This window comes from Phragmites australis, chromosome 2 (genome assembly GCF_958298935.1).
Source record: "Phragmites australis chromosome 2, lpPhrAust1.1, whole genome shotgun sequence".
NCBI lineage: Eukaryota > Viridiplantae > Streptophyta > Magnoliopsida > Poales > Poaceae > Phragmites > Phragmites australis.
In genome coordinates this window covers 38,968,514-38,993,977 of record NC_084922.1, presented here as the reverse complement: position 1 = coordinate 38,993,977, position 25,464 = coordinate 38,968,514, and the positions used below count along the sequence as shown (strand labels likewise).

Sequence of the window (25,464 nt, the reverse complement as noted above, 5' to 3'; positions counted from 1 at the left end):
CCGTCAAAGCGTCTCTCGAGCTTCCTGACTGCAGCTACGTACGCCGCCATTTGAGGATCCGTGCACTGGTACTCCTTGGATACCTGGTTGACGACCAGTTGGGAGTCCCCTTTGACCAGGAGGCGACGAATCCCGAGCCCCACCGCAGCCCGGAGGCCGGCGATGAGACCTTCATACTCCGCCATGTTGTTGGATGCGCGGAACTGCAACTGTACGACGTACCGGAGCTCTTCACCCGTTGGGGAGGTGAGAACCACTCCGGCCCCTGCGCCTTTCAGCGAGAGGGTGCCATCGAAGTGCATAACCCAGTACCCGGGCGCGTCGCGCCCGGGATAGGTAGAGATCTCTTCTGGGACGACGCAGGGGACGTGCGTCCATTCTGCCAAGAAGTCGGAGAGTGCCTGGCTTTTGATTGCCTGGCGACAGACGAAGTGTAAGTCGAACTCCGCCAGCTCGACCGCCCATTTGACAACGCGCCCGGTGCCCTCCCGGTTCCGGAGAATGGGTCCCAGTGGATAAGTGGTAACCACCGAAATCTTGTGCGCCTGGAAGTAGTGGCGCAGCTTCCGGGAGGCGACGAGCACGGCATAGAGTAGCTTCTGCGCCTGGGGATACCTTGTCTTGGCCTCCCGGAGGACCTCGCTGACGAAGTACACCGGTCGATGTACCCGGCGGGCCCGGATGGTGGCCCCACCCGGGGGGCTGCCACAGCCCCCAGGGTCGGCGGTATGGTCGGGGCTGGCCGGGCATTCGGGCTCGATTCCTTGGCTGGGAAGAGCAGTATGCTCGGGTTCGACCCCTTGCCCAGGGGGAGCCACGAGGACAAGTGAGTGGTCGGGGGCCTCTGGGAGCTGGGACCCAGCACCCGGCCCCGAACACTCGTCGCGCTCCACCACCAGTACTACGCTCACAACCTGAGGAGTGGCCGAAACGTAGAGCAGCAGGGGCTCACCTTGAGAGGGAGCCACCAACACGGGTGGCGAAGTGAGGTACTTCTTTAAATCACGGAAGGCCTGCTCGGCCTCCGGCGTCCAGTCAAAATGACCGGATTTCTTCAGAAGCTTGAAGAGGGGGAGCCCTCGCTCCCCGAGCTTGGAGATGAAGCGCCCGAGAGCTGCCATGCAGCCGGCGAGGCGCTGGACTTCCTTGAGTCGAACCGGGGGTCGCATCTGCTCGATGGCCCGGATCTTCTCTGGATTGACCTCGATCCCTCGGTCAGAGACCAAGAAACCAAGGAGCTTGCCCGCCGGCACCCCGAAGACACATTTCTCCGGGTTGAGCTTGAGGCGGGTAGAGCGGAGACTGTTGAAAGTCTCGGCAAGGTCCTCGAGCAGGGTGGCGCGGTCTCGGGTTTTGACCACGAGATCGTCGATGTAAGCCTCGACGTTGCGGCCAACCTGCGAGTTAAGAGTGATACGAATAGCGCGCTGGAAAGAGGATCCAGCGTTGCGCAGGCCGAAAGGCATTGACATGTAGCAATAAGTGCCCACCGGGGTAGTAAAAGCAGTTTTTTCCTCGTCCCCCACGGCCATGCGAATCTGGTGATACCCAGAGTTTGCATCTAGGAAGCATAAAAGATCACATCCCGCAGTTGAATCTATAATTTGATCAATGCGAGGTAAGGGGAAAGGATCTTTAGGACAAGCCTTGTTAAGGTCGGTGTAGTCCACACACATGCGAAGCTTGCCGTTGGCCTTCGGGACGATGACTGGGTTTGCTAGCCAGTCGGGGTGGAGGACTTCTCGGATGAATCCGGCGTCGAGGAGCTTGCGGACCTGCTCGCGGATAAACTCCTGGCGCTCTGGCGCCTGCCGCCGGACCTTCTGCTTCACTGGGCGGGCGTCCGGACGCACGGCCAAATGATGCTCGATCACCTCCCTAGGGATCCCGGGCATGTCGGACGGTTGCCAGGCAAACACGTCTACGTTAGCCCGGAGGAAGGCGACGAGCGCGCTTTCCTATTTGCTGCCCAGGTCGCTGCCGATACGGACAACCTGGGTAGCGTCTTCGCCCACCTCGACCTCCTTCGTTGGAACAGAGGTGTCGGCGGCGAGTCGGGGTCTGGATGAAGAGGGTCCCGGGCCCCCTGTAGAGCCATCAACCTCGGCCTGCGCTGAGACCAGAGCCATGTATGATTGTTCAGCGCAGGAGACGGCGCCGCCGGAGTCGGCGATCACGGAGATAGAGCCTGCGGGGCCGGGCATCTTAACCGTAAGGTATGCATAATGCACGGCCATCATAAACTTGGCAAGCGCCGGACGCCCGAGGATGGCGTTGTAGGGGAGAGGGAGCTCCGCAACATCGAAGAGGACGCACTCCGTGCGGAAGTTGTCCCGGCTCCCGAACGTGACAGGCAACTCAACCTGCCCGAGGGGCAGGGAGTGCCCGGGGGTTACTCCACAGAAGGGGAGCGACGGCTTTAGGCGTCGGGAAGATACTTGCAGCTTCTCAAAAGCCTCTTTGGAAAGGAGGTTGAGGCCGGCACCACCGTCGATCAGCACTCTGCCGACCTTAACATTGCAGATAGTGGGAGACACTACCAGAGGTAGCCGTCCCACAGCTGCAGTACTTACGGGGTGATCAGCCATGCTGAACGTGATCGGAGCATCCGACCACCTCAGGGGTCTTGTGGCCTCCTCGCTCGGGGTTGCCGAGCACACTTCGCGCCGCATGACCTTGATTCCACGGCGCGAGCAGGGTGTGTAAGCGCCCCCGTCGATGAAGGTGACCGCATGCTCGGGCTCCTGGAAGCCGAGCTCGGCGTTGTTGGGGACGACCTCGGTATCGCCTCCTCCGCGGGACTCGTCGCGCTCCCTCTGGCGCTGCTCCATGAGTCCTTTGACCGTACGACACTCCGTGAGGTCGTGCCATCTGGTCAGGTGTATGGGACACCATTTTCCTGGCTCGGGCCCTGCGGGAGCGGGGGCCCTTGCTGGAACAGGAGCTCGGCCAGGGGCCGGGGCTCTTGCTGGAGCTGGCGCCCTAGCCGGTGCCGGGGCCCTCGCGGGCACAGAGGCCCGAGGAGGAGCCCGAGCAGGGGCCCTGACGGGGCGCCGATCGACACCCGGTCGACGCTCTTGCCGGTGATCGGGCTCTTGCGGCACCCTGTGAGCGGGGACTTGGGCTGGCTCGACGGGAGCGGCCTCGCGCTTCCTTCTCTTTTTCTTTTCCCGCTTATCAGAGCAGGAAGAACTTGGCTGGTCGGGAGCGGGGCGAGGAGCATGCCACGCCCTGGCCTCCGCAGCCTTGGCGCACTTATCGGCCAGTGCGAAGAGTTCCGCAGTGGTCTCGATCTCGTGCGTACCTAGCTTCTCGAGCATCCGCTCATCACGGACGCCCTGCCGGAAAGCAACAATAACAGCATGGGGGGCCACTCGCGGAATAGTATTGCGAACCTGGCTGAAACGCTGTATAAATCGCCGTAGCGTCTCCCCTTCCTGCTGCTGGACGGCGTGGAGGTCGCACTCCAAACCGGGACGCGTAAACGTGCCCTGAAAGTTGGCCACGAACTGGTGGCACAGGTCATCCCAGGAGCCGATAGACCCTGGGGGTAAGTTCATAAGCCAAGAGCGGGCGGAACCCCTCAAGGCAACATGAAAATAGTTTACCATCACCTTTTCGCTGCCTCCGGCCGCTTGGACGGCCGTCGTGTAGATCTGGAGGAACTCGACGGGGTCGATGGATCCATCGTACTTCTCCGGCAGCTCGGGGCGGAACTTGGAAGGCCACCTAACCCGGCGGAGCTCGGTGGTGAAGGCACGGCAACCGGTGCCGTACCCCGCAGCGCGAGCGGGGGTCCTCGGTGGCGAGAAGCGGCGAGCCGGGGATCCCCGGTGGCCGCGGGCCGGGAGAGAGGAAGCCTGGTCCTCTGCCCCAACCCCCTGCCGGGTCTCCCGCTGACGTTCGAGAGTAACTCGGGCATCCTCGTGGCCCCTCCGCTCATCAAGATGTAAACGAAGTTCCCGGGCTTCAGACACGGCCAGGGGGACGGCGCTCCGCCTGGAGACCCCTCGGCCCGTGCGGGTGTTGCCCGTTGAGGAGCCGGCTCTGGCGGCACCATGCTGAGAAGTGGCGCGAGGACTCCCGGCCTGCACCTGGCGACGAGCAGTGCCGACCAAAGCGACGACATCTTGTATCCACCGGCCTTCCGGAGTGTTTGGCGTGGCCTGAACGGGCGGGTGCCTGAGGAGAGCATGTGCTGCAAGCAGCGCGCTCCCTAGGCTGACCTCGCTGAAAGCGAGCCTGCGCTGAGGCGGCACCCGACGTGGTCCAGAGGCGGACCTAGCGGCCGGGGATCCGACCACCTGCTGGGGGTCGGAAAGTACGTCGGCAGCGGCGGCGGCGGCCCTGCTGGGCCCAGCGCCTTGATCCCCTTGCGCGGGAAAAACCGCGCACGTGGATGGCGGCTGCCGCTGGTATGCAGCAGCGACGGGGCTCTCTCGGTCGTCGGGCAACGCTCCGTCACTGGAAGTGGAGCCGGAACGCTGGAGACGGTGCCCGCCGACCATCTTTTCCTGGGAAAAAAAAAGTGAAACAAACAATCCAGGGATACTCCCCCCTACCTGGCGCGCCAGCTGTCGGAGGGTGAACTCCTGTCGCAGGGATCCCGAGAGACCCCTTTTTAGAGATTCGGCCGGGGGGATGATCCTGGAAAAGCTTGTTTGGGAAATAAGCGGGAACGGAAACAAATGCGATGGCTGGCGGGAGATGATTGCCCTAATGCGAGGAAAAGATGGGTGCACCGGGGTTTAGACAGGTTCGGGCCGCACGGAGGCGTAACACCCTACTCCTGTGTGAGCGCTATATTTATCCTTGAAGGGAATTCTTCAAGGATGTATCTGGTTCTAAGGGGAGAGCCGTTTACAAAGAGCTTGAGGCTCTCGTGTTCTAGCTTGGCTTGAGCTGGTTCGAGTGTCTGCGTCCTCTTCTTCACACACTTTCGGTTCCTTCGGTCTTGTTCGTCGGGGGGTCCTCCCTTTTTTAGTGTTCTCCATCCTTTCCTTTTATAGGCGTGCCGACCTCAACATATCCTGAATGGGAAAGAGGGGATGCGAATGTCAAGGTGCCACGGAGAAAGGCGTAATCATTTCATCTCGACGAAGTGACAGGGGCGGTGGAGAAATGCGGCGCGCATCCGACCACCCGCCACTGTGGAAGCCCTCGGGTGCCATAAAGGGGGCTCATCGGGCAGCCTCAGATGTGTCCGGGGCGCCCACCCTGTCTTGTTCTTCCGCCATGGCAGGGTGGCAGACGGAGCACTTCGATCTTGGCAACGTTATCCCGAGGCACCCGGATGAAACGGGACGGGACCCGTGCATTTAATGGACCCACGCCCCCCCTCCTGCCAGTGCATGGTAGGATCTGACACTGGGGCGTGGGCAGCTGAGAATGTCAGGATGTCAGGATGTCAGGCCGCGCGTGCCTATTAAATGCGGCATTGGGCCTTTGACTGGATGACACCCTGACGACGGGACCCTTCGGGTCGTCGAATGATCTTGCGCGAACCTTCGGGGAACCGAGTCCTCGGGGGCTGCCACGTGCAGCCCCGAGCACTCTCCCCCGAGCACTTGAGTGAGACCTTCGGGGAACCGAGTCCTCGGGGGCTGCCACGTGCAGCCCCGAGCACTCTCTCCCGAGCACTTCGGTGGGACCTTCGGGGCACCGAGTCCTCGGGGGCTGCCACGTGCAGCCCCGAGCACTCTCTCCCGAGCACTTCGGTGGGACCTTCGGGGCACCGAGTCCTCGGGGGCTGCCACGTGCAGCCCCGAGCACTCTCTCCCGAGCACTTCGGTGGGACCTTCGGGGCACCGAGTCCTCGGGGGCTGCCACGTGCAGCCCCGAGCACTCTCTCCCGAGCACTTCGATGGGACCTTCGGGGCACCGAGTCCTCGGGGGCTGCCACGTGCAGCCCCGAGCACTCTCTCCTGAGCACTCTCTCCCGAGCACTTCGGTGGGACCTTCGGGGCACCGAGTCCTCGGGGGCTGCCACGTGCAGCCCCGAGTACTCTCTCCCGAGCACTTCCTTCTTGGTATTTGGGCTCTGCGGATCATCGGGGAACTAGGGTGCTTGGGAACCAGAGGCGGCGGCCCCGAGCACCTTCTCCCGGGACTTAGCTTCTTCTTACCTTGCAGGGTGGTGACATGTGGTGGATGGCCGGCCTGGTCTCGGGACTTAGGGACCCCTGGTTCTGAATACACCGACAGTTCGCCTGAGTTTAGACAGGTTCGGGCCGCACGGGGGCGTAACACCCTACTCCTGTATGGATACTATAAATGCCCTGAGGAAGTCCCTCAAAGATGTTGCTGGTTACAAGAATGTTGGTCTATCTCAGAGCCTGGGGCTCCTTGTTCTTCGGTCTGTCTCGTGTTGCTCATTTCTCAGCCGTTGTTTCTTTGGTGATGTGTTCTCTTGCGCTACTGAGCCGTTCTCACCTCTTTTTGGCCCTTACCTTTCCTTCTGTGCCGCTGGCTGCTTTAAATACCCGCCGGCAGCAGCGTGCCCCGAACGGGAGGGGGAGCACGAGTTCTGAGACACCGTAAATGGAAAGGGCGTCATCATTTCCTCTGGGCGAAGTGATCGAGGGTGGAAAATGCATCGCACGCCTGGTCATCCGTCACCATAAATACACTGGCGACGGGCGCCGTGGTGAGGGCCCACCGGGCAGCCACAGAGCGGCCCGGAGTGCCCGCCCTGTCTTGTTCCCCTGCCACAGCAGCGTGACAGACAGAATGCCTCGGCCCTTATGACGTTATCCCGAGACGGGCCGGATGGCACGGAATGGGACCCGTGCAATTAATACCCCCACGCCCCTCTGCCAGAACGTGGCAGGAGCTGACGCTGAGCGCGGCGGGAGCAGTTGGAGGTGACAGGCCACGCACGCTCTTTAAATGCGGCCTTGGGCCTTTGACTGGTTGACACCTCATCGGTGGGCCCCTCAGGGGCCACTGCCAGGGGGCTTTCTGGGACATCGGGGAACCGAATGCTCGGGGGTCACTGTTCACCTCCCCGAGCACTCTCTCTCGAGAATGCCCTTTCTTGTCCTCGGGGAACCGAGTGCTCGGGGGTACTGTTCACCTCCCCGAGCACTCTCTCCCGGGCACACTTGTACGGATTCTCAGGGAACCGGGTGCTCGGGGGCTGCTGCACGCGGCCCCGAGCACTCTCTCCCGGAACTTCTTTCGGTGGGTCCTTGGGATACTTGGGTGCCCAGGGTCCACCGCTAGCGGCCCTAGGCACGTTTCTCCCGGTACTTAGCTCTCCTAGTCGTCGGGGGACTAGGGTGCTCGGAAGTCACCGTACACCTTCCTGAGCACTTTCTTCCCGGTACTTAGATTTCGTGGATCATCGGGGAACTGGGGTACTCGAGGGCCACCGACTGTGGCCTCGAGCGCCCCCTCCCGGGACTCGATCTTTTTCACCTTCCGGGAGAGACTCCGCGGAATGGCGCCATGTGGCGGATTGCTGGCCTGGCCTCGGGATTCGGGGACCCCCGGTTCCTGATACACCGACAGCGGCAGGGACTGTCAGGAAGCGTGGGGGGAGCAGTTGGAGGCGACAGGCCACACGCCCTCTTAAATGCGGCATCGGGCCCTTCACTGATTGAGACTTCACCGCTGGACCTCTGTGGGGGCCATCGGCAAGGGACTTCTCAGGTCCTCGGGGAACCGAGTGCTCGGGGGCCACTGTTCACAGCCCCGAACACTCTCTCCTGGATATGCCCTCTCTTGGTCCTCGAGGAACCGAGTGCTCTGGGGCCACTGCTCGCGACCCCGAGCACTCTCTCTCGGAACTGACTTCCTTTAGGTCTTCGGGGTACTCGGGTGTTGGGGGGCCACTGTTCGCAGCCCCGAGCACCCCCCCCCCTTCCCGATACGCGGCTTTTCTGGTCATCGGGGGACTTGAGTGCTCGGGGGCCACTGTTGGCAGCCCCGAGCACTCTCTTCCCTGCATTTGGACTCTTCGGGTCATCGGGGAACTCGGGTACTCGGGGACCACTGTTCATGGCCCCGAGCAGCCTTTCCCGGGACTTAGTCTTCTCGCACTTCGGGGAGATAATCCCCGCGGGAGGGCGCCACGTGGCAACTTGCCGATCTGGCCTCGGGACTCAGGGACCCCTGGTTCCTGTGTCACCAACAATGTCAGATACAAAATGGTTTTCTATGACAAGATGGTGAAGGGCAAGTAAGACTCAGTTGCGATAGACCATCCGTGTTGAAGGGCAAACAAATAGCTTGGCGCCGAAGGACCAAGGCGGTGGTAAAGAGCGAGTGAAGGCTTTGCGTCAATGGACCGTGTGAGGCCATAGGAAGCTATGAATGATTCGCATCAATCATATGAAGAATCAAGAAGATATGGAGTGAAAATTATATGGAAGTTGGCAACGCTCAAAGTTTGAAAGAAAGAGGTGGTACTCGAAGGTATTCGAAAGCTCAAATGTGATTCAAACGAGTTTTATCTTTGAATTTGAGTATATGTATGCCAAACGATTAAGAGGGATGTAACATATAGCTAATTGTCGTGTCTCAGTGCTCAAGAGTTTCTAACCAAAACCAAAGTGAGAGTTCGCTTTAGGAGCCCGATGCCGAAAGTGTAGAAGTATCCGAATTGGGTTTCGGAGAGTTCCTAGTTTGATCCTATGGGTTTAGTATCATTAATTCAGTTGGGATGTGTAGTATTTTGAATAAGCTTTCCATAGAGTCCAAAATCGTCGAAATCGGACTTCGGGATCAAAAATTATCGTCGTTTTTCAGAATGTGAGCTATGCTATTTTGTTAACTACGCAGACTCCACACATTTCTGCAGAGACTCCGCATATTTTTGCGGATACTCCACATTTTTGCGGACACTCCACATTTTTGCGGAGGGTTTGAAAATTCTAGGTCCAACAGCTAGTTTTGGGGTTAACTAGGAACTACGGAGTGCCCGCACCTTTTTGCGAAGAGTCTGCATTTTTGCGGAGTGTTCGCATTTCTCAAGTGTAATGGATAGTTTGGGGGGGGGGGGGGGGGGTTGGATATTTATACCCTCTCACCCCTCCTTTGAGGGTTGCTGGTGCCTCCACAAAGATACACAAAGCCAAAGCCAAATAGAGCTCTTCCCACTCCATTTTAGTGTGAGATTTGAAAATAAAAGTGAGTTGGTTGAGAGATTGAAAGATTGAGTGCTAGTGAGCTAAACTCCATTCTTGAGCACTCTAGTTCATCGGCAAGAAGTTCACGAAGCGTTTTTTTTTACTCTTGGGGATTCAATCCCCTTGGCTACTAGGCATCGCCGGCGAGCATCTAAGGTTATGGTGTGCCGTGAAAAGTTTGTGAAGGCTTCAATTTCACCTCCGCAAGGGAAGAAATCAAAAGTGGAAGGCAAGCTCAAGTGTGACCGAGCTTGAAGAGAAAAAGGATTGAGAGAGACCCGGCTCAAGTATGATCAAGCCCCTCAACGGAGACGTAGGAACCTCTTTAGGAGGTGTCCGAACTTCGAGAAACAAATCATGTGTCTCCTATTTTATTTCTTTTTTTTTTGAGTTATTGCTCAATATTTTGTGCATATTGCTTGATCTACTTTCTTGTCAACTTTGAGCTGTAGGTGCTTGGTGAAATAGGTTGGAATACATCCACTGATGCTAGGTAATTCGTAGATTTGATTCACGTTGTATTGCATAGTCATCTCTTGAGTTTTTCCTGAAATCTCCGGAGTATCCGCAAATTTCTGTGGATTGTCCGCACTTTTGCTGAGTGTCTCCTATAATACTCTCCCTCACGATCCAATCTTACTACTTTAATCTTTAGTTTGTGCTAATTTTGTACCTCAGTCTTAAATATTTTGAATTTATCGAGAGACTCAGATCGATTTTTAATGGGGTAGATATAGCCGTAACAGGAGAAATCATCAGTGAAGGTAATGAGTGAATCAAAACCATCCACCGATGTCACAGGAAAAGGACCGCATATATCCGTGTGAATTAATTCTAAAAATCATGTGCTCCGAGTAGCCCATTCTTTATTCACTTAACGTATTTTCTTTTAATGCAATCTATGCAGTGGTCAGAGTTAGAGAAGTCAAAGAATTGGAGAATCTCTTCCTTAATGAGACGCTCCATTCTCCCATTCGAAATGTGGCATAAACGATAATGCCGCAGTTTCGAAGAAATCTCATTAATTATACTTCTCTTTCTCTTATACCTTACATCATAAACATTAATAGACACGGACGATTCATTAGGAGGAAGCATATAAAATTTATCTTGTCAGATGGCAAGACCAATAACATCTGAATTAAACTTAAGAATACACATATTGTCTCCAAAATTACAATGAAAACCATCATCATGTAACATAGAAATTGAAATGAGATTCCTCCTCATGGTAGGAACATAAACTTCATTATTAAGTCTAAGGGTGAAGCCACTATCAAGGACTAAGAGAAGTGATCCAACAACCTCGACTTCAGCTTCCTTCCTGTTTTCCAATCTAAGACTTCGCTCCACCTTTTCTAACGTTCTCGCGGTAAGGAATCCCTATAAGGAGTTGGTAACGTGCACATTGACACCTGAGTCAATCCACTAGGAATTAAAGGAGAAAACATCATAAAGAGATTCATCAATAAATGTTATTAAATCATTACTTTTCAGCTCCAACTGCTAGCTTGATTAACAAAATCTTTCTTTTCAGCTCTCAGCCTCTCTTCCTCTTGAACACACATCGCGATCAAGTCGCTCATGATCCATTTCTCCTTCTGAGTATTGTAGTTAATATTAAAGGGAGAAAAATCAAGAAGGATATATGTCATAATGAAATGGACAAGGAAACCATCAGAGATTTTCATTTTCATGCTCTTAAGTTTGGCAGCAATGTATGTCATCATCATGATGTGTTATCTTATGCCGCCAGACCCATAATTGTACTTAGCGTTGAGGAGCTTCTGAATCAATGTACTAGCATAAACCTTGGAGGTGCCTTTAAATTACTCCCCCATGGATGACAAGTACAGCTTAGCTTTTTCTGAGGTTGAGATTGCTCCCCTTATAGCTTCTGAGATAGATTTCCTCATAATCATTAGTGACATGCGGTTGAACCGCTCCCACTTCTCACGAAGTGCATCATATGTTTTCTTTAGTTCATCATAATTCTCCACGCCAATGATGGGAGCAGTTAGAGTGTCAACCCTGAGTGCATAGTCAAGATCTAAAACTCCAAAGACAACAGTCACCTTAGCTTTCGAAGCGGGAAAGATATTCCCTGTAAGTTGCTATATTCATCAATTGCGGTGGCAACAGAGGAAGCGTTAAGAGCTGGAGAAGAAAAAATAGCTCAGATTAGAAATTTATCATGAATAAGTAATTGGCATGAAATTAACCCTACGTTGGTCTGATTAAAATCATACAGAAAATTAAAACTCTAATATGCATCACCGTTAGGAAGAAAACAGAAAAGAATTTGAATTAACACATAAAATGGCACATAATTACACCTAACTTTGGTCAAAAAGTAATTATGAACCTACATAAATTGATCGTAAATTTCTCCAAAAAAATCTTCTCGTTGGTTCCAATTCATCTAGATAATTAATCATATTTTTGTGCATTAATCATCATTAATTCTAGGCCATAATCTGGTGCATAAATAGTTAAACATTAAAATTCACTAGATAAAACATTAGAAAAAGTAAAAGCCCAAAACTTAAAGAAAATGGCCAAATAGATCTGCTCGGCCTAGCTGATCCCAGAGCTTTGTGCGCGTGAGCGATCTCAGCCGTCCAACTTCATCCGACGGATGCCCGCGTGTTTCGCCCGATCAAAACCATCGTGCCAACTCCCGGTTGCCCTAACCCTAGCCATTCCTCCCCTTCCTCTCTGTTTTCTCCGCACGACCCGAGGGAGAGCGACAGCCCGTAAGAAACTCCGGTGACGACAAGTGTCGGTGACACAGGAACCGGGGGTCCCCGAGTCCCGAGGTCAGAATAGCAGAGTGCCACGTGGCGCCCTCCCTCGGGGGGTATCTCCCCGAGGTACGAGAAGACCAAGTTTCGGGAGAGGGTGCTCGGGGCCACAAACAGTGGTCCCCGATGACCCGAGAAGACCAAATACCGGGAAGAGAGTGCTCGGGGGCTGCGAACAGTGGCCCCTGAGCACCCAAGTTCCCCGATGATAAAGAAAAGCCAAGTTCCGGGAGAGAGTGCTCAGGGCCGTCGAACAGTGGCCCCCGAGCACTCGGTTCCTCGAGGACCCTAACAGTTAGATCCGGTAGAAAGTGCTCGGGGCTATGAACAGTGACCCCCGAGCACTCGGTTCCTCGAGAACCCAAAAAGGCAAGTTTTGGGAGAGAGTGCTCAGGGCCTTGAACAGTAGCCCCCGAGCACTCGGTTCCTCGAGGATCAAGAGAGGGCATATCCGGGAAAGAGCGCTCGAGGCTGCGAACAGTAGCCCCCGAGCAATCACAGTTCCCCGAGGGCCCGAGAAATCCTTTGCCGGTGGTCCCCGCAAGGGCCTAGCGGTGAGGTGTCAGCTGGTGAGAGGCACGATGCTGCATTTAAGAGGGCGCGTGGCCTGTCACTTCCAACTGCTCCCCCCACACTTGCTGTCAGCCCCTGCCACGGCCTGGCAGGGAGGCGTGTGGACATTTAATGCACGGGTCCCATCACGCGTCATCTGGCGCGCCTCGGGATAACGTCGCAGAGCCCGAGGCGCCCCGCCTGCAGCCCTACTGTGTCAGGCTTGCTCTGATCGGGCGGGCACGCCGGGCTTCTCGGTGGCTGCCCGGTGGGCCCTCCCTGCGGCGCCCGTCGAAAAACGGCATGATGACGAACAAGACCGGATGGGGGCACGTTTTCAACCCTTCTTGTCACCTCGCGCAGCAGCCCATGATGGTTGCTTTCCATTTATAGCGCCTTGGAACTCACGCTATCCTTTTTGGGCACGCTCCCGCCCTGGGTATATAAGCGAGGCGGGCTGCCCGGAGAAAGACAGTTGAGTGAATGGGGGTTCAGAGTTCAGTTCGACCAGCTCAAATCGAGACGTCCGAAATCAAGACGACCGAAGCACAGAAGACAGTTCAACCGAAGAACAAGGAGCACGAAGCTCTATACTTAGACAAATATTCTTGTAACCCAGCAGATCCTCAGAGAGACATTCTCAGAGCATTTGTAGCATACACACAGGAGTAGGGTGTTACGCTCAGTGCGGCCCGAACCTGTCTAAAAATCCCCGGAGCATTTACTACTTCCTGCATCCAATCATTCCACCTCCACCTGCATCTCATTTACTCCTGTTTATTTCACCTACGAAGCGGATTCAGAATCATCCCCCCGGCTGAATCTCAAAGGGGTCCCTCCGGATCCTCGCTTGAGGAGTTCACCCTCCGACAACAAGCCGCCGGCCAAAAGAAAACAAAGAGTGTGAGGGGAGCTGAGCGAGAAAAGAAGAAGATAGAGACGCGATGGTGTTGCCTTTGGTTGGCTCGTCGGTGCACACGCTTGCGGGAGTGCGCACGTGGCTTCGTCGAGCTAACTTGAGGTGGCACCCACGAGGAGGAGACAATGCTCGCAGCTAAGGAGCGGCGACTATCTACGTGCGAGCAGCGATAGAGGCACCCAACTGAGGAGATCCGCACGTGCGTTCGAGATGCCGAGGAGCAAGAAAACTCACCAGAGAAGAAGGGCAAGAGTACTCTGGTTGGCTCCACGGCTACCACGTCAGCGTAATCAAGGTACATAAACATCAAGCTGCATCTAAATTTGGTTGGATATGCGGGTTAGAGTTCTCGATTTGGGGGGGGGGGGGGAGATCTCGGATTGGGTATTTGGGGAATTTTCTTAGGGTTTTTCATTCGAATTCTTCCGGATCCCCAAAATCCCCTCCTTTTAGGTGCTACCCGAGGTTAAATTCGGCACTAAACATGTTGATTTGCCCCATTCCGACCCCAAAACTGAGTCAAAACCAGCATGAGCATACACATATCCGACTTAAAACCATCAAAACCGAGTCCAAATCAGTATGAACACATGAACATGAACATGAACATGAAATTGATTAAACCGAAACTAATTGACCATTAATTAGCGTCATCTGAACATAATTAAACCTAATTAGGTCTAAGTTGGTGCTAATAAGGCTCTGGTACCATTGTTAGTGCTAATACGCATCTCAACTCATATGATCATTAGCCCTAACATCAGACACACCTAATTGCGGAAGCGTGAGGACATACTGTTGTTCAGTGACGCCATCAGATGAGGTTGAAGAACGTGATCATATCGGTGTAGGTGTACACGGTGATGTAGAGGGTCGCCGGCTTGATGGTGATGTAGCTCGGTGAAGGTGTGGACGACGTGAGGAAGCAACCAATCGACGTGGTCGTCGTAGGTGTTGCAGGGGCGGCGGTCTTCGCTCCACTCCAGTGCCCAGGCGTGATCGGTCGTAGGGTTTAGGTATGTCGGGTGTGCGTTAGCTGCGTGAGATAGATCACCCATGAGCCCTGACGTTCCCCTTTCTATTGTGGTGCTGTGTGAACGGGATCACAACTAAGGAGTCGGTTGCACCCCCGATCAAGGCATGTTCGTGAAAACGGGCTCCCCTCATCTCTCGGTCGTCGTCAGTTGGGACACGTTAGGGAGAGAGGGGGCCCGAGATCAATTACAACATAATATACAACTTACTTCTTAGTCCAATTTAATTATCTGTCAACTTAGCTAAACAAATTCACGTGGCACACCGTAAATATGCATGATATTACCCATAGGGACTAACCTTGCCTATGCGGAAGCTGCCCGTGGCCTCTTTGGCTAGGAAAATGGTTGCACCTAGGTTACCAGAGTACCGAGTCCCAGTCTAGCATACACATGCACGCATGTTCAAGGAAAAAGCGTGTGATCGCACTGTGCAGTATTAGGCGCCTCTGATGAATTCAAGCATGTATATGGAATGCACAAGCATGTGTGCGTGGGTAGGGACGTGTTTTGGTGCGTTAAGTATATGCGTCTACCATATGCTCTTACACACTTCAAAACTACGGAAAAAGTTCCCTCTTACCACTCCTTCCTTGCAGTCGAAACTTACCAATATCGCAAACACATCTCTTGGCTCGTGTCGAGGTCCCGCATGATCACCAAATGCTTGCAGACATGTCTTCCACTTCCACACCGTGGCGAAAACCTACGGTCAAAGCCACTTGCAATTCACTCAGGGCCGGCCCTAGGGGGGTGAGCGGGGCGGCCGTCCCGGGCCCTCAAAACCCAGAGACCCTATATGTATATGTATACTGTGTATATCAGTCCAAAAGCAAACTGAAAAAATTAGATCTGGACGATTTATATTTAATAATAGGGCCTTATTTTTAATCTCGTCCTGGGTCACCGAAATCTCAGAGCCGACCCTGAATTCACTACTGTACTTTAGAGTTAAAACGAGTGGTCAAGAACTACTGCGTTCGCCCTCTCAGCATGGTGATGTACGAATTCAGAAAGTGGCAATCACGGTTGCCTGGGCAAATGGCTTAGAGCATCTTCAACCATGTTTAGCTAAAAGTTTAAAAATAATTATTCTAGCCAAATTGTCATTTGGCTAGCATCCCTATAGACACGTCATCTCGCCTCGCTCCATCAGCAAAAATAGCTCGCCTTCTCGGCACACGATCCCAACCACACAACCACCTCACCCCGTTCCCACGTCTCGACGGGTTCTGCATCCGTTTGTGGCCTCATCGAGCTCATCACAAGTGCGTCCCTATTGCAGACCTGATGCATGACCACTGCTCTAGCTCCTCCTCAACGCGTTGCTGCCGCTCCAGCAAAGGAGGGAGGAGCTTCCCGGTGTGCTTCTGCTGGATCCAAGTAGCAGGGCAAGGAGGGTGAGGGGGAGGAGCTCAAAGCTCGGTAATGGCCGTTGGCCGGGTGGAGAGCTCTGCTTCAGCAAAGCACAGGAGAGGGAAGAGGCAGATGAAGATGATAATATATGGGTCCAAAAGGAATAGTGTGAGGAATACAAAAGGCTAGATATGTGTGTACGTGTGTTTATTTTTTCTATTTTATTTTCCAATTCTGTTTCATGAACTTCTAGAGCTCTTCAAATCATATTGTTTTTTTTATAGAATAAATAATAAAGAACCTATTTTAACTAGTTCCAACTAAAAATCTTTTACAAATTTTAAATGAAATTCCTCAAATGTGACCTTTTTTACTTTTCTTGATTTTTTAGGGTATAAATTTAATCCCAAAAATCAGAATTTTTTTTTATCAATATTCATCTAAACTAATGTACTAATTTATAAAATTATTGATAACCCTAAGTTACATGAGGAATTTTAGTGTTTAGTGTGTGCTCCTACCGCTCGCACTTTACTCGTTTGATGAAATGCCAATTAGGGTTGAAATTTTAACCGTTGAAATTATAGCTGTTGCAAAGAAAAAAATAGCAGTTTGAAAAAACTAGCTGTTGCAGATGGAATATAGGTAATTAGGATATAAAGAGTGGGATTTAGTTAGTCTACTGTACTGTACAGAAATATAGAGAGGAATCGTTTGTAGTGGATAGCCAAATGAAGATATAAAGGGTGAGATTTGGCTAGTCTGCTGGAGATGCTCTTAGACGACTAGACGTGCAACATGTCTTGAAAACTGGATATGTGTGTCACGCTACGGCTCACTTGCTTCGACTGGGGAGAGTAGTGACTCACTCTCGATGTAAAAAAAAAACATATTAGCGATGGTAGCAATCCAGAGCTAGCCAAATGGGCCGCGGTATGACCTAATTAGGCTCGTTAGCCAAATGAGTCGTGCATGTCAGTTTGTGTGCTAGAGCTCCAGCCCAAACGCAACCTACTTAAGATCGGGCTGTGTCGTGCCGTATAGTAGGTCTAACAGTGTTTTTTGGCCTGTTAACTCGTTAACATATAGGAACCTGGAAAAACATAAGAAAAAACTAGCAGCTGTGACAATCCAACATGCCATCAGCTACTTGAGAAACAAACACAATTATGCTACATATCTCTATATATATTAGATGTAAATAAATTATATAAAAATTTATAAAATTAAAAAACTTAAACGACGACGTGGCGCGCCTCCGGCTAAAGTACGGCCTAGGGTATCATGTCGACTCAACCCATTAGCCATCGTGACATGTCGTGCCTAAAGCGGATCAAAATAATGGTGCCTCGTGCCAGCCTATTTAGCTCGTTCCAGTTAGACAACTTTAGTACTACCTTCGTTCTAGATATCGTTTTAGCCTTCGATAGAAAATGGTTGCCATAAATATTTTCATACATGACATGTTTACCCCTCTCGATTTCTCCAACATTCAATCAATAACACATAAGTCATCAATCTACCACATTCGTTGAATTGAAACTTCACTTTTCAATAGACTTTAATATGATTACTCTAGTAAAATATTACTTAAAAATATAAAATGATATCTATTTAAGAATAAAATTAAATTTTAAAATAACATCTATTTGAGAATAAAGACAGTAGTAACATTGTCTATGAGAAAAACCTTCTCTTTGATAAAGGCGGCCACGTGCATGTCTCTAACTGACATGCCAGGAAACAGTTGTCAACTAGGATGACACATGGCGTCCAACTAGTCAAAAAAAACACCCTAGTGTTGAATGATTCAGTATGTTTAGGTTAAAATCGAACTTTCTTCTTAGAAAATTAAGGCAGAAAGAACTACTCGTATTATTTCCTTCCTATAAAATCCGATCCATCTTTTTTTTTTCAGAAATGACAGAAGAAAACAATGAGGATCTTTGTCTACCGGAGACACTGTGTATACACGACATTTACTAGATGATGGGTAGCTCAAGAAGACGGTAGTCGCCCACTGTTATTGCATGACGCTTTCGGCTTTGACGAGTCGATACCCCTAATAATCCGCAGCTGGCCCTAGCGTTGCTCGGAACCATTTCCTCTAACGTAACATCACTACGTATGAGGCCACGCCGACATCAAAGGATCTCAATCCGCGTTGCTCCTTCCTTTTGCCGCGCCGACGCTTTTCCTAAGGCCGCCCGACTCCAACCCACTAAGGTGCGGGATCCTCTTTCGTTCTTCCCGGCCGCTGACATGCGGGGCCAAAACCGTATGGAACAGGCGTGTCAGATTTTATAGATCTGATTTTATAAAAGATTCTCATATTTTTATTTTTTAATTTAATCACTAAACCATAAAATAAATAATAGAATATAATTTAAATCACCAAAGTGGCAGCCAGAAAACTCGTCCGAGCATCTCGCTCGCGCGAGGGAGGACTGGTGAGAGAGAGGGAGAGAGAGAGAGTAAAAGAACAATCACGACCCCATCCACTGCTCTCACCGATCGGTGGTGGCGGCGGCGATGGGGAAGGGACCGTCGTCGCGGGCGGGGTCGCGGCACCAGCAGTTCCGCGCGCGCGCCAAGACCCGCGTCGACGACCTCCAGGAGATGTTCTCCGGCCTCCAGTCCGCGCGCAAGGACTCCCGGTCCTCTGACGCCGCCGTCCTCGAGGCGCAGCTCAACCAGATGCTCCGCGAGTGGCGCTCCGAGCTCAGCGCCCCCTCCCCGGCCTCCTCACTCCATGCACCCGTCTCTTTTACTTCCTCCGCTCATTTTTCTCCATTTTTTTTTTGTGTGGCGCGGCTGATGTTTGGCTGGGTGGCTGTGGTTGACGGCAGGGGAACAACAGGGAACTGTCGGATCCTCCGTCGGAGACGCTGCGGCTGCTGCAGGTGGTGGCGGCCGAGGAGGAGGACGACGCCACGAGCAAGCTGGTCGAACAGCAGCAGCCGCCCCCGCTCCCGGCTAACCAGAGCCACGGGCACGTGCAGGGCGGGCAGGACATGAAGCCGGAGCTGCGCGAGGAAGCGGTTGACTTCGCGGTGGCGCAGCAGCAGCAGCAGCCGCAGCCGCAGCTGGGTCAGGGGGTTCTGGTGAATGGTGGAGTGTCTCCTGCTGCTGCGGCTGCCGTGTTCCACGATCAGGTATAGTTTATTACTCCTACTAGTTTGATGAAGGAAAGTTCCAATCTTTTGGTTGATCTTAGTGGATAGCTGGGCTATCGATCTCGTGAGGAAATTTATGAGTGGTGAGCGCTAGCATACAAAGCTACTTTTGCTACAGCAGTTAAGCTTTGTTGTTGAGTGTGATCTTGTGTCGGCTGTGTAGTCTTCTTGTGAGTTATTCAGATGTCTCTAGTCTGTAGATATCTTATGTGGTCCTTCTCATTGTGTGCTTTTAGAGTTTTAGTTAGATATGGTGTGATCTGCAAGAAACTTCCCACTCATTGAATCATCTGTAAGTAGTTTCGGCATTTTTTGGGGTTTGGACAAACTCGCTGGGTACTGTGCCTAGTATCTGTTATAGTTGATAAGGCAATGGGATAGGCTTTTCCACCATTATCACATTATTTTTAAACAAAGGCAAGATATGCCTTGATTAATTAAGAGGGAGCAAGTACAAATACAATGGCCCTGACAGCCAAATCGTGCTTCAGGGAAAAAGAAAATTAAAAAATTACATCTTGAAGAACAAAGAAGGAACGCCGCATAAACAAGCAGAACAGGAAAGGAGAGGAAAACCGATTATGTTGTAAAACCGTGACTAGTCACCATCTGGAAGAAACGCTTTATGTCTTCCGAAATGCTGTCAGATAAAGGTGGGTTTGTAAAAGACTGTATGCTGAGCAGGTCTTTTCGGAGCTAAAAATTAGTCTGTTCTATATAAACCGAGGAAGGTTACAATTCATGAGAAGAATTCAACTTTGTTACTCTGTCTCTGTTGTATTATTGAACTCACTTGATGGAGGCTTGGGCTCCTCATGGCCCTTATTTCTGCTAGTGTTTTTTGATTTGGATCTTCTAGCTAATATCATGGCAGTGGCATTGATAGCACTGTTATTTCTTATCTAGTTGGTTCATTGTGAGTAGAAGTTAGAGGTTCATGGATATAAATATGTACTTTCCATCCCACTACGAACAAGATGTGGCTCCAAGAGTTACATAATTCCGACTATTCCTCCTTTCCCCAACTTATGTTTGCTTAATTATTTTTATCCTCAATAGTCAAGACCAATGAACCACTAAGTCTTATGCACGGAGTAATTTTTGATATTCTCTTGGAACTTTTACTAGAATATCGACCTATCTAATGTATACTAGGATGCTTTCTAAAAGCTATCTCTTTTGACACCCTCACACCAGCATTGTCTGCAACCTAACAAAAGCAGATGAGGGTGTAACATTGTTGAATGAACTACTGGATATGTAGTATATTTGACATCTTTAAGCTTTTAGGACATCTGAAGATTGAGCCATACTTTAGAAGAGGAAATATTAGCTTTGTACCACTCCAACTTTTGGCAGTTCAGTGAAATGCCACTCATTGTCTTGGTTTAGTGAAATATACTGGGATATCCTTTAAAAATACCACTGATATGTACCTCCGTTAGTAATTTTACCATTGTGAGGTTAGAGCTGTTAGTTTGGGTGGTTTCTCCCTCTTACTTTCCTAGTCTATAAACCACGTTTATTAGCTTTCTGATGTGTAGCTGCTAGCTCAACCTAATTGCGTAGGCCAAGCTGGATTGTGGAAGCCTGAGCTTTATGGAAGTGAGGGTAGTGGAAGCACAGTGAGGAAAATCAAAGGAGTTGCTAGAGGGTGTGACGTCGCAGAATTCATCATAATCCATTGTCACCTCTGAGATTTCAGCGAGTATTTGGGAGTGGGATCTAGTGCTTGGGGCATATCGTGTTTCCAATTATCATTTGATTATTGATTTGCTATATGTCTATGTGTAGGTTTTTTTTTTTTTTTTGGTGAGTGAGAAGGAGCTAACCCTGTGAATTCAATACCAATGAAGGGGAAGAGTGCAAACCTGCTAAGGCACAGGTTTAGTAATATAGTTTGTAAACACAAATTTTTTAGCTAAGAAAGTGGGTTTAACCACCATCATTAGATTAAGGAAGTCAGTGTCAAGAGCAGTGCAAGGAGCTAGTCACCTCTTGCGCTGGAGCTCTTCGTGTCTTGTGGTAGATACGCACACTCTATTACCTTCAGCACAAGGAGGACTGGACTTCGTCAAATTCTGTTTGCTACGTGGTGTTTCACCAGTGATTACCTCTAGCAACTTCGATTGGATCCTAGGGGTTATACACAATGAGGAGCTCTCGGAGGGCTGTGAGGTTTGCCAAGAACATCAGGACCTACCATGGCTGGGGTGGGGACCAAATTGTGTTGGCTACTGGTCACACCAGCGGCTATAGAAGTCATTGACCAGGATCATAACAGGCCCAGGGAAAAACTGGAGTTGAGATGTCTATTTTCTTGATACACACTGTATATCTATTATGTGCCTAGGCGCACTGTAGTTCACTGTTGCGTCACCCCGCAGTTACGATCCAAAAAATAATATAGTTGCGATTCACAAGATATGTCAGTTACTACAAACATATATGGCCGTAACTGGGTACTTTATCTAGTCATAATTATGCATTTTTTTCATGTGATCGCAACTGGGTCAGATCTGTGCACACCCCCAGTTACAATCAAAAAACAGTATAGTTGCTATTATAACTAACTTTTTGTCATATGATCGTAACTCAACTATCTGTGTTGTCGTAACTGACTATTTTCTTAGTCGTAACTGTGATCGTAACTGGGTCATCTCTGCGCACACCCCAATTACGATCCAAAAAGCAGTATAGTTGATATCGTAACTGACTTTTTTGTCATGTGATCGTAACTCAACTATTTGTGCTGTCATAACTGATTATTTTCTTAGTTGTAACTGGGGGTGGCGTAGCAGTAAACTACAGTGCTTCTTGTAATTATACACTTTTTATCATATGATCGTAACTCATCTATATGTGTCGTCGTAACTGAGGTGGTGCGAAGGTGGCTACAGCAACTGAGGGTGGCGCAACATAGTTCACTGTTGCGCCTAGACGCATAATAGACTCGTCGTATATATTGATAGCTGAGATGTATTGATAGCTGACTCATGTTTCAACAGCGTTATACTAAGCTAGAACAATTTAGTGATATACTACTATATTTTTAAAGTAGTGAACTTTAAGTGGTAGAGGCCTACTTTTTTTTCTTTTCAAACATTTTCTATAAAATATGTTGACTAACTTTATTTATTATATTAATGATGCGAATGCTGACACAAGTACAAAAAGCTGTAGAAATTCTTAAGAACTAAACACTTTGGATAAAAAAATTAAGATTAGGTTTCATTGTTTTAGGCAAGAGGCCAAGAATGACAAGTGTATGCAACGCGCAATATTGGAAGTGGTGGGGTCAATTTATTTCTATATTTTTTTAGAAGAAAACAAAAGCCTTCAGCGTTGCAATGGCATACAAGGATGCTTTGCTTCTAAGTTGGTAGGTTAGTATAGTACTCATTTTGATTTTCCTCTGCCTGTTCCTTAGCTTTCTTATGTACCTTAACATTGTAAATGCTCACACATTAGTCCTCGATGTTGCATCTTAAAGCTTCTATGTACTGCTCCACTTACCTTTCTTGATTTTGAAGTTTGATGAAGTAGTGCTAATTTTAACAGGCGTTCTCCTTGCTCCTTGCTCCTTGCAGATGTACTATGTGAACCAGGAACTTACAGTTGAGGATTTTCTTTATGATGATGATTACAAGATAAACCTTTCCGGTTCTAATCCAGATATCCTCAATAATCTGGAAGGGATTGGTCAGATGGAATATCCACAGTTCAATTTGCCACAAGAGTTACCCCCTAATGTGTATCTTGATATGAGTAACTGTGGACAGAGTGCTGGAGATGTTTTCCTCCACATGTCAGACTTGCTCACAGCAATGACTCCAGCAACTGCTGCATTCCTGAGGCCAAAATGTGCTCTCTGGGACTGCCCCAGGCCTGCTATAGTATCGGAAAGGTGGCAAGATTATTGCAGCATTTATCATGCTGATTTGGCTGTGAAGGAAGAGGGCCCTCCGGGTACAATGCCTGTGATCCGTCCAAGAGGCATTGATCTGAAAGATGGCCCCCTATTTGCTGCTCTTAGTGCAAAAATCCAAGGAAAACATGTCGGTATTCCTGTCTGTGAAGGGGCTGCGACTGCAAAGTCCCCGTGGAATGCACCTGGTAAGATTTTCCTTCATATCTTGTGTCTTTACATGGTACTCATGTTTTTACTAATTGTTAGGCCTTCTGTATCATTGCAGAACTTTTCGATCTTTACATTTTTGAAGGTGAATCTATCAGAGAATGGCTGTTCTTTGACAAACCAAGGAGGGCATTTGAGAGCGGAAATCGGAAGCAACGGTCCTTGCCAGATTACAGTGGCCGTGGATGGCATGAATCAAGGAAGCAGGTGATGAAGGACTTCGGTGGTCTGAAGAGGTCCTATTACATGGATCCACAGCCATCCAACAGCTATGAATGGCATCTCTACGAATATGAGATCAATGATTGTGACGCTTTTGCCTTATACCGACTTGAATTCAAGTCTTCAGATGCGAAGAAGAGTGCTAAATCAAAATTAGCTTCTAACCCACTGAATGAAATCCAGCAGCAAATGGTTAGACTCAGTGCAGACAGTCCTATGGAAACCAAACAGACAGCCCGGAGCAGGACAAAGGCTAACCCAAAAGATGTTAATACAAACATCTATTCAGTTCCAAACACCACAGTTCAAGCTAATGTTCCAAATGCTTATCAGGCAGTGTCACAAGTGGACCATATGACATTTTTGAACGGCAATGTTGTGTATGGACCTCATCTGCCATACGGTTACTCGACTGAAAGAAGTGACTTCTATTGGAACTCAAGTGACGAGGCATGAAAGGATAAACATATGCTTGATTTATGGCATATTTCTCCTTCAAGTTCTAACAGTATCAGCTATGATTATTGGGTCTACTCTATTAGCATGACCCATTTGCTTTCTAATTGCAATTAGCCCAATCTACAGGAAACCCCTCTGAAATATAGCCAAATATCCTGAAAATAGCATCTCCTCGGTGCGCACCATATTAAGATAAATCTCCTGGTTTGGTAGACGAGTAACCTTCATGTGGATATATCAGCCATTTGGTGGCTCCATTTATCCGTTGTGTAAATGCATATATCATGATGCTGTTCTGAATCTGGGTGCGATATTTATCTCCTCAAGCTCCAATTTTATTCCTGAAAAGAAAGCTCCTTGTGGTAATTTGCAGGTTTGCGAATTACTTTTGACATATAGCGTAACGTGTCATAGCAACAAAAGCCCATATGACAGAAGTTGCTGTATGGTATATCAGTGTCTTTTCTTTTACTTGTCCTTAGAGCCCCTTGATAGTTTTGTTTTAAGTTGAGCAATGGCCGATGCCAAAACTGGAGGAATTTTATCTTCGATCTAGTGAAACAGAAAGTCATGACTCCTGAGCCATCACAAGTTCATTATGGATGTAATGGTCCCGGCTATCTAGCTCTGAAAGAGAAGTTATTCCCTCTCCGACTCCAGACGAGGCTCAAGATTCCGGTGAGATCACTATGCTCTGAAAGAGAAACAACATTACCGAATGGGTCGTCATCATGGATACTCGTAAAAAGTCGTGGGGTGCTTTATCATTGTGGAATTTTACAGTACCTTCTACTCCGGCCAGAAGTCGGGAGTACAGGGGCAATTTAGAATTATTTTTTCATCTAACAGATACCTCGTAGGTTAGTTCCACAGGACGTGGCATTGTTCACAGCTCCATGCATTAGGTGTGCATCCGCCGCTTCGCTGCGCCTGTAGGTCATATTGAATATATGTCGAATATTGTGTACTACCATGTTATTATATGTTAAACTTTGAGTTGTATTAGTGGTATATGGTAAAATTAGTGTTGGATTGTTGTAATTTGATCTCCTCATAAATATATATAGAGGATTATTGTTGGAACTATGATGACATAAGATGATCCATTTGCTTTTCATAGAGCGCTAGGACTTTCCACCATAACTGTGCAGGGCCAAGCATCCCGCAAGTAAGAACAGGTAAGTTCAACGTTTAAAGTGTGTGCCATCATCCTGTAAGGTATTTGCATGGTGCAAGCACAGCTCAGTATGAATTTTCTGGAACGGGATGTATACATACCCCTTATCTTGACTGTTTGTACATTTCATGCATCAATCTTAAAGCAAACCAAAGAAAAGTGCTGCAAATGACAGATTTGTAAATATACATATCGCCATATCGGTGCAGCTATATTTCAATGGGATATGGTAGTTTTATGATTTTATCAGTCACACTTTTCCCTTTTTTTATGATGTGTAAATGTTCTGGTTTTCTATGCGTTTGTTCCGGTGAGATGACCACACTTTCTGGTTTTTAAATGTTTAGTTTTTTATGCGTTTTTTCGTTAGGATGGTCACACATTTAAGTTATTTTGTATGGTGTAAATATTCTGTTTTTATACGTTTGTTCTGATGGGATGTCCACACTTTTTTTTTTAATGTTCCGTTTTTGTATGCGTTTGTTCGGATAAGATG

General features: G+C 49.5%; 1 protein-coding gene across 1 annotated transcript; it reads left to right on the top strand.

The window, feature by feature from the left end:
• The first annotated feature begins 18,190 nt into the window (after window positions 1–18,190).
• LOC133908758 (transcription factor VOZ1-like) lies at window positions 18,191–24,157 on the top strand. The gene is made up of 4 exons (XM_062350906.1): window positions 18,191–18,556; window positions 18,646–18,951; window positions 22,563–23,088; window positions 23,169–24,157. Exons 1-4 carry the CDS (start codon window positions 18,329–18,331, stop codon window positions 23,786–23,788), a joined length of 1,680 nt encoding a protein of 559 aa, XP_062206890.1. The 5' UTR covers window positions 18,191–18,328; the 3' UTR covers window positions 23,789–24,157.
• The last annotated feature ends 1,307 nt before the right edge of the window (window positions 24,158–25,464 follow it).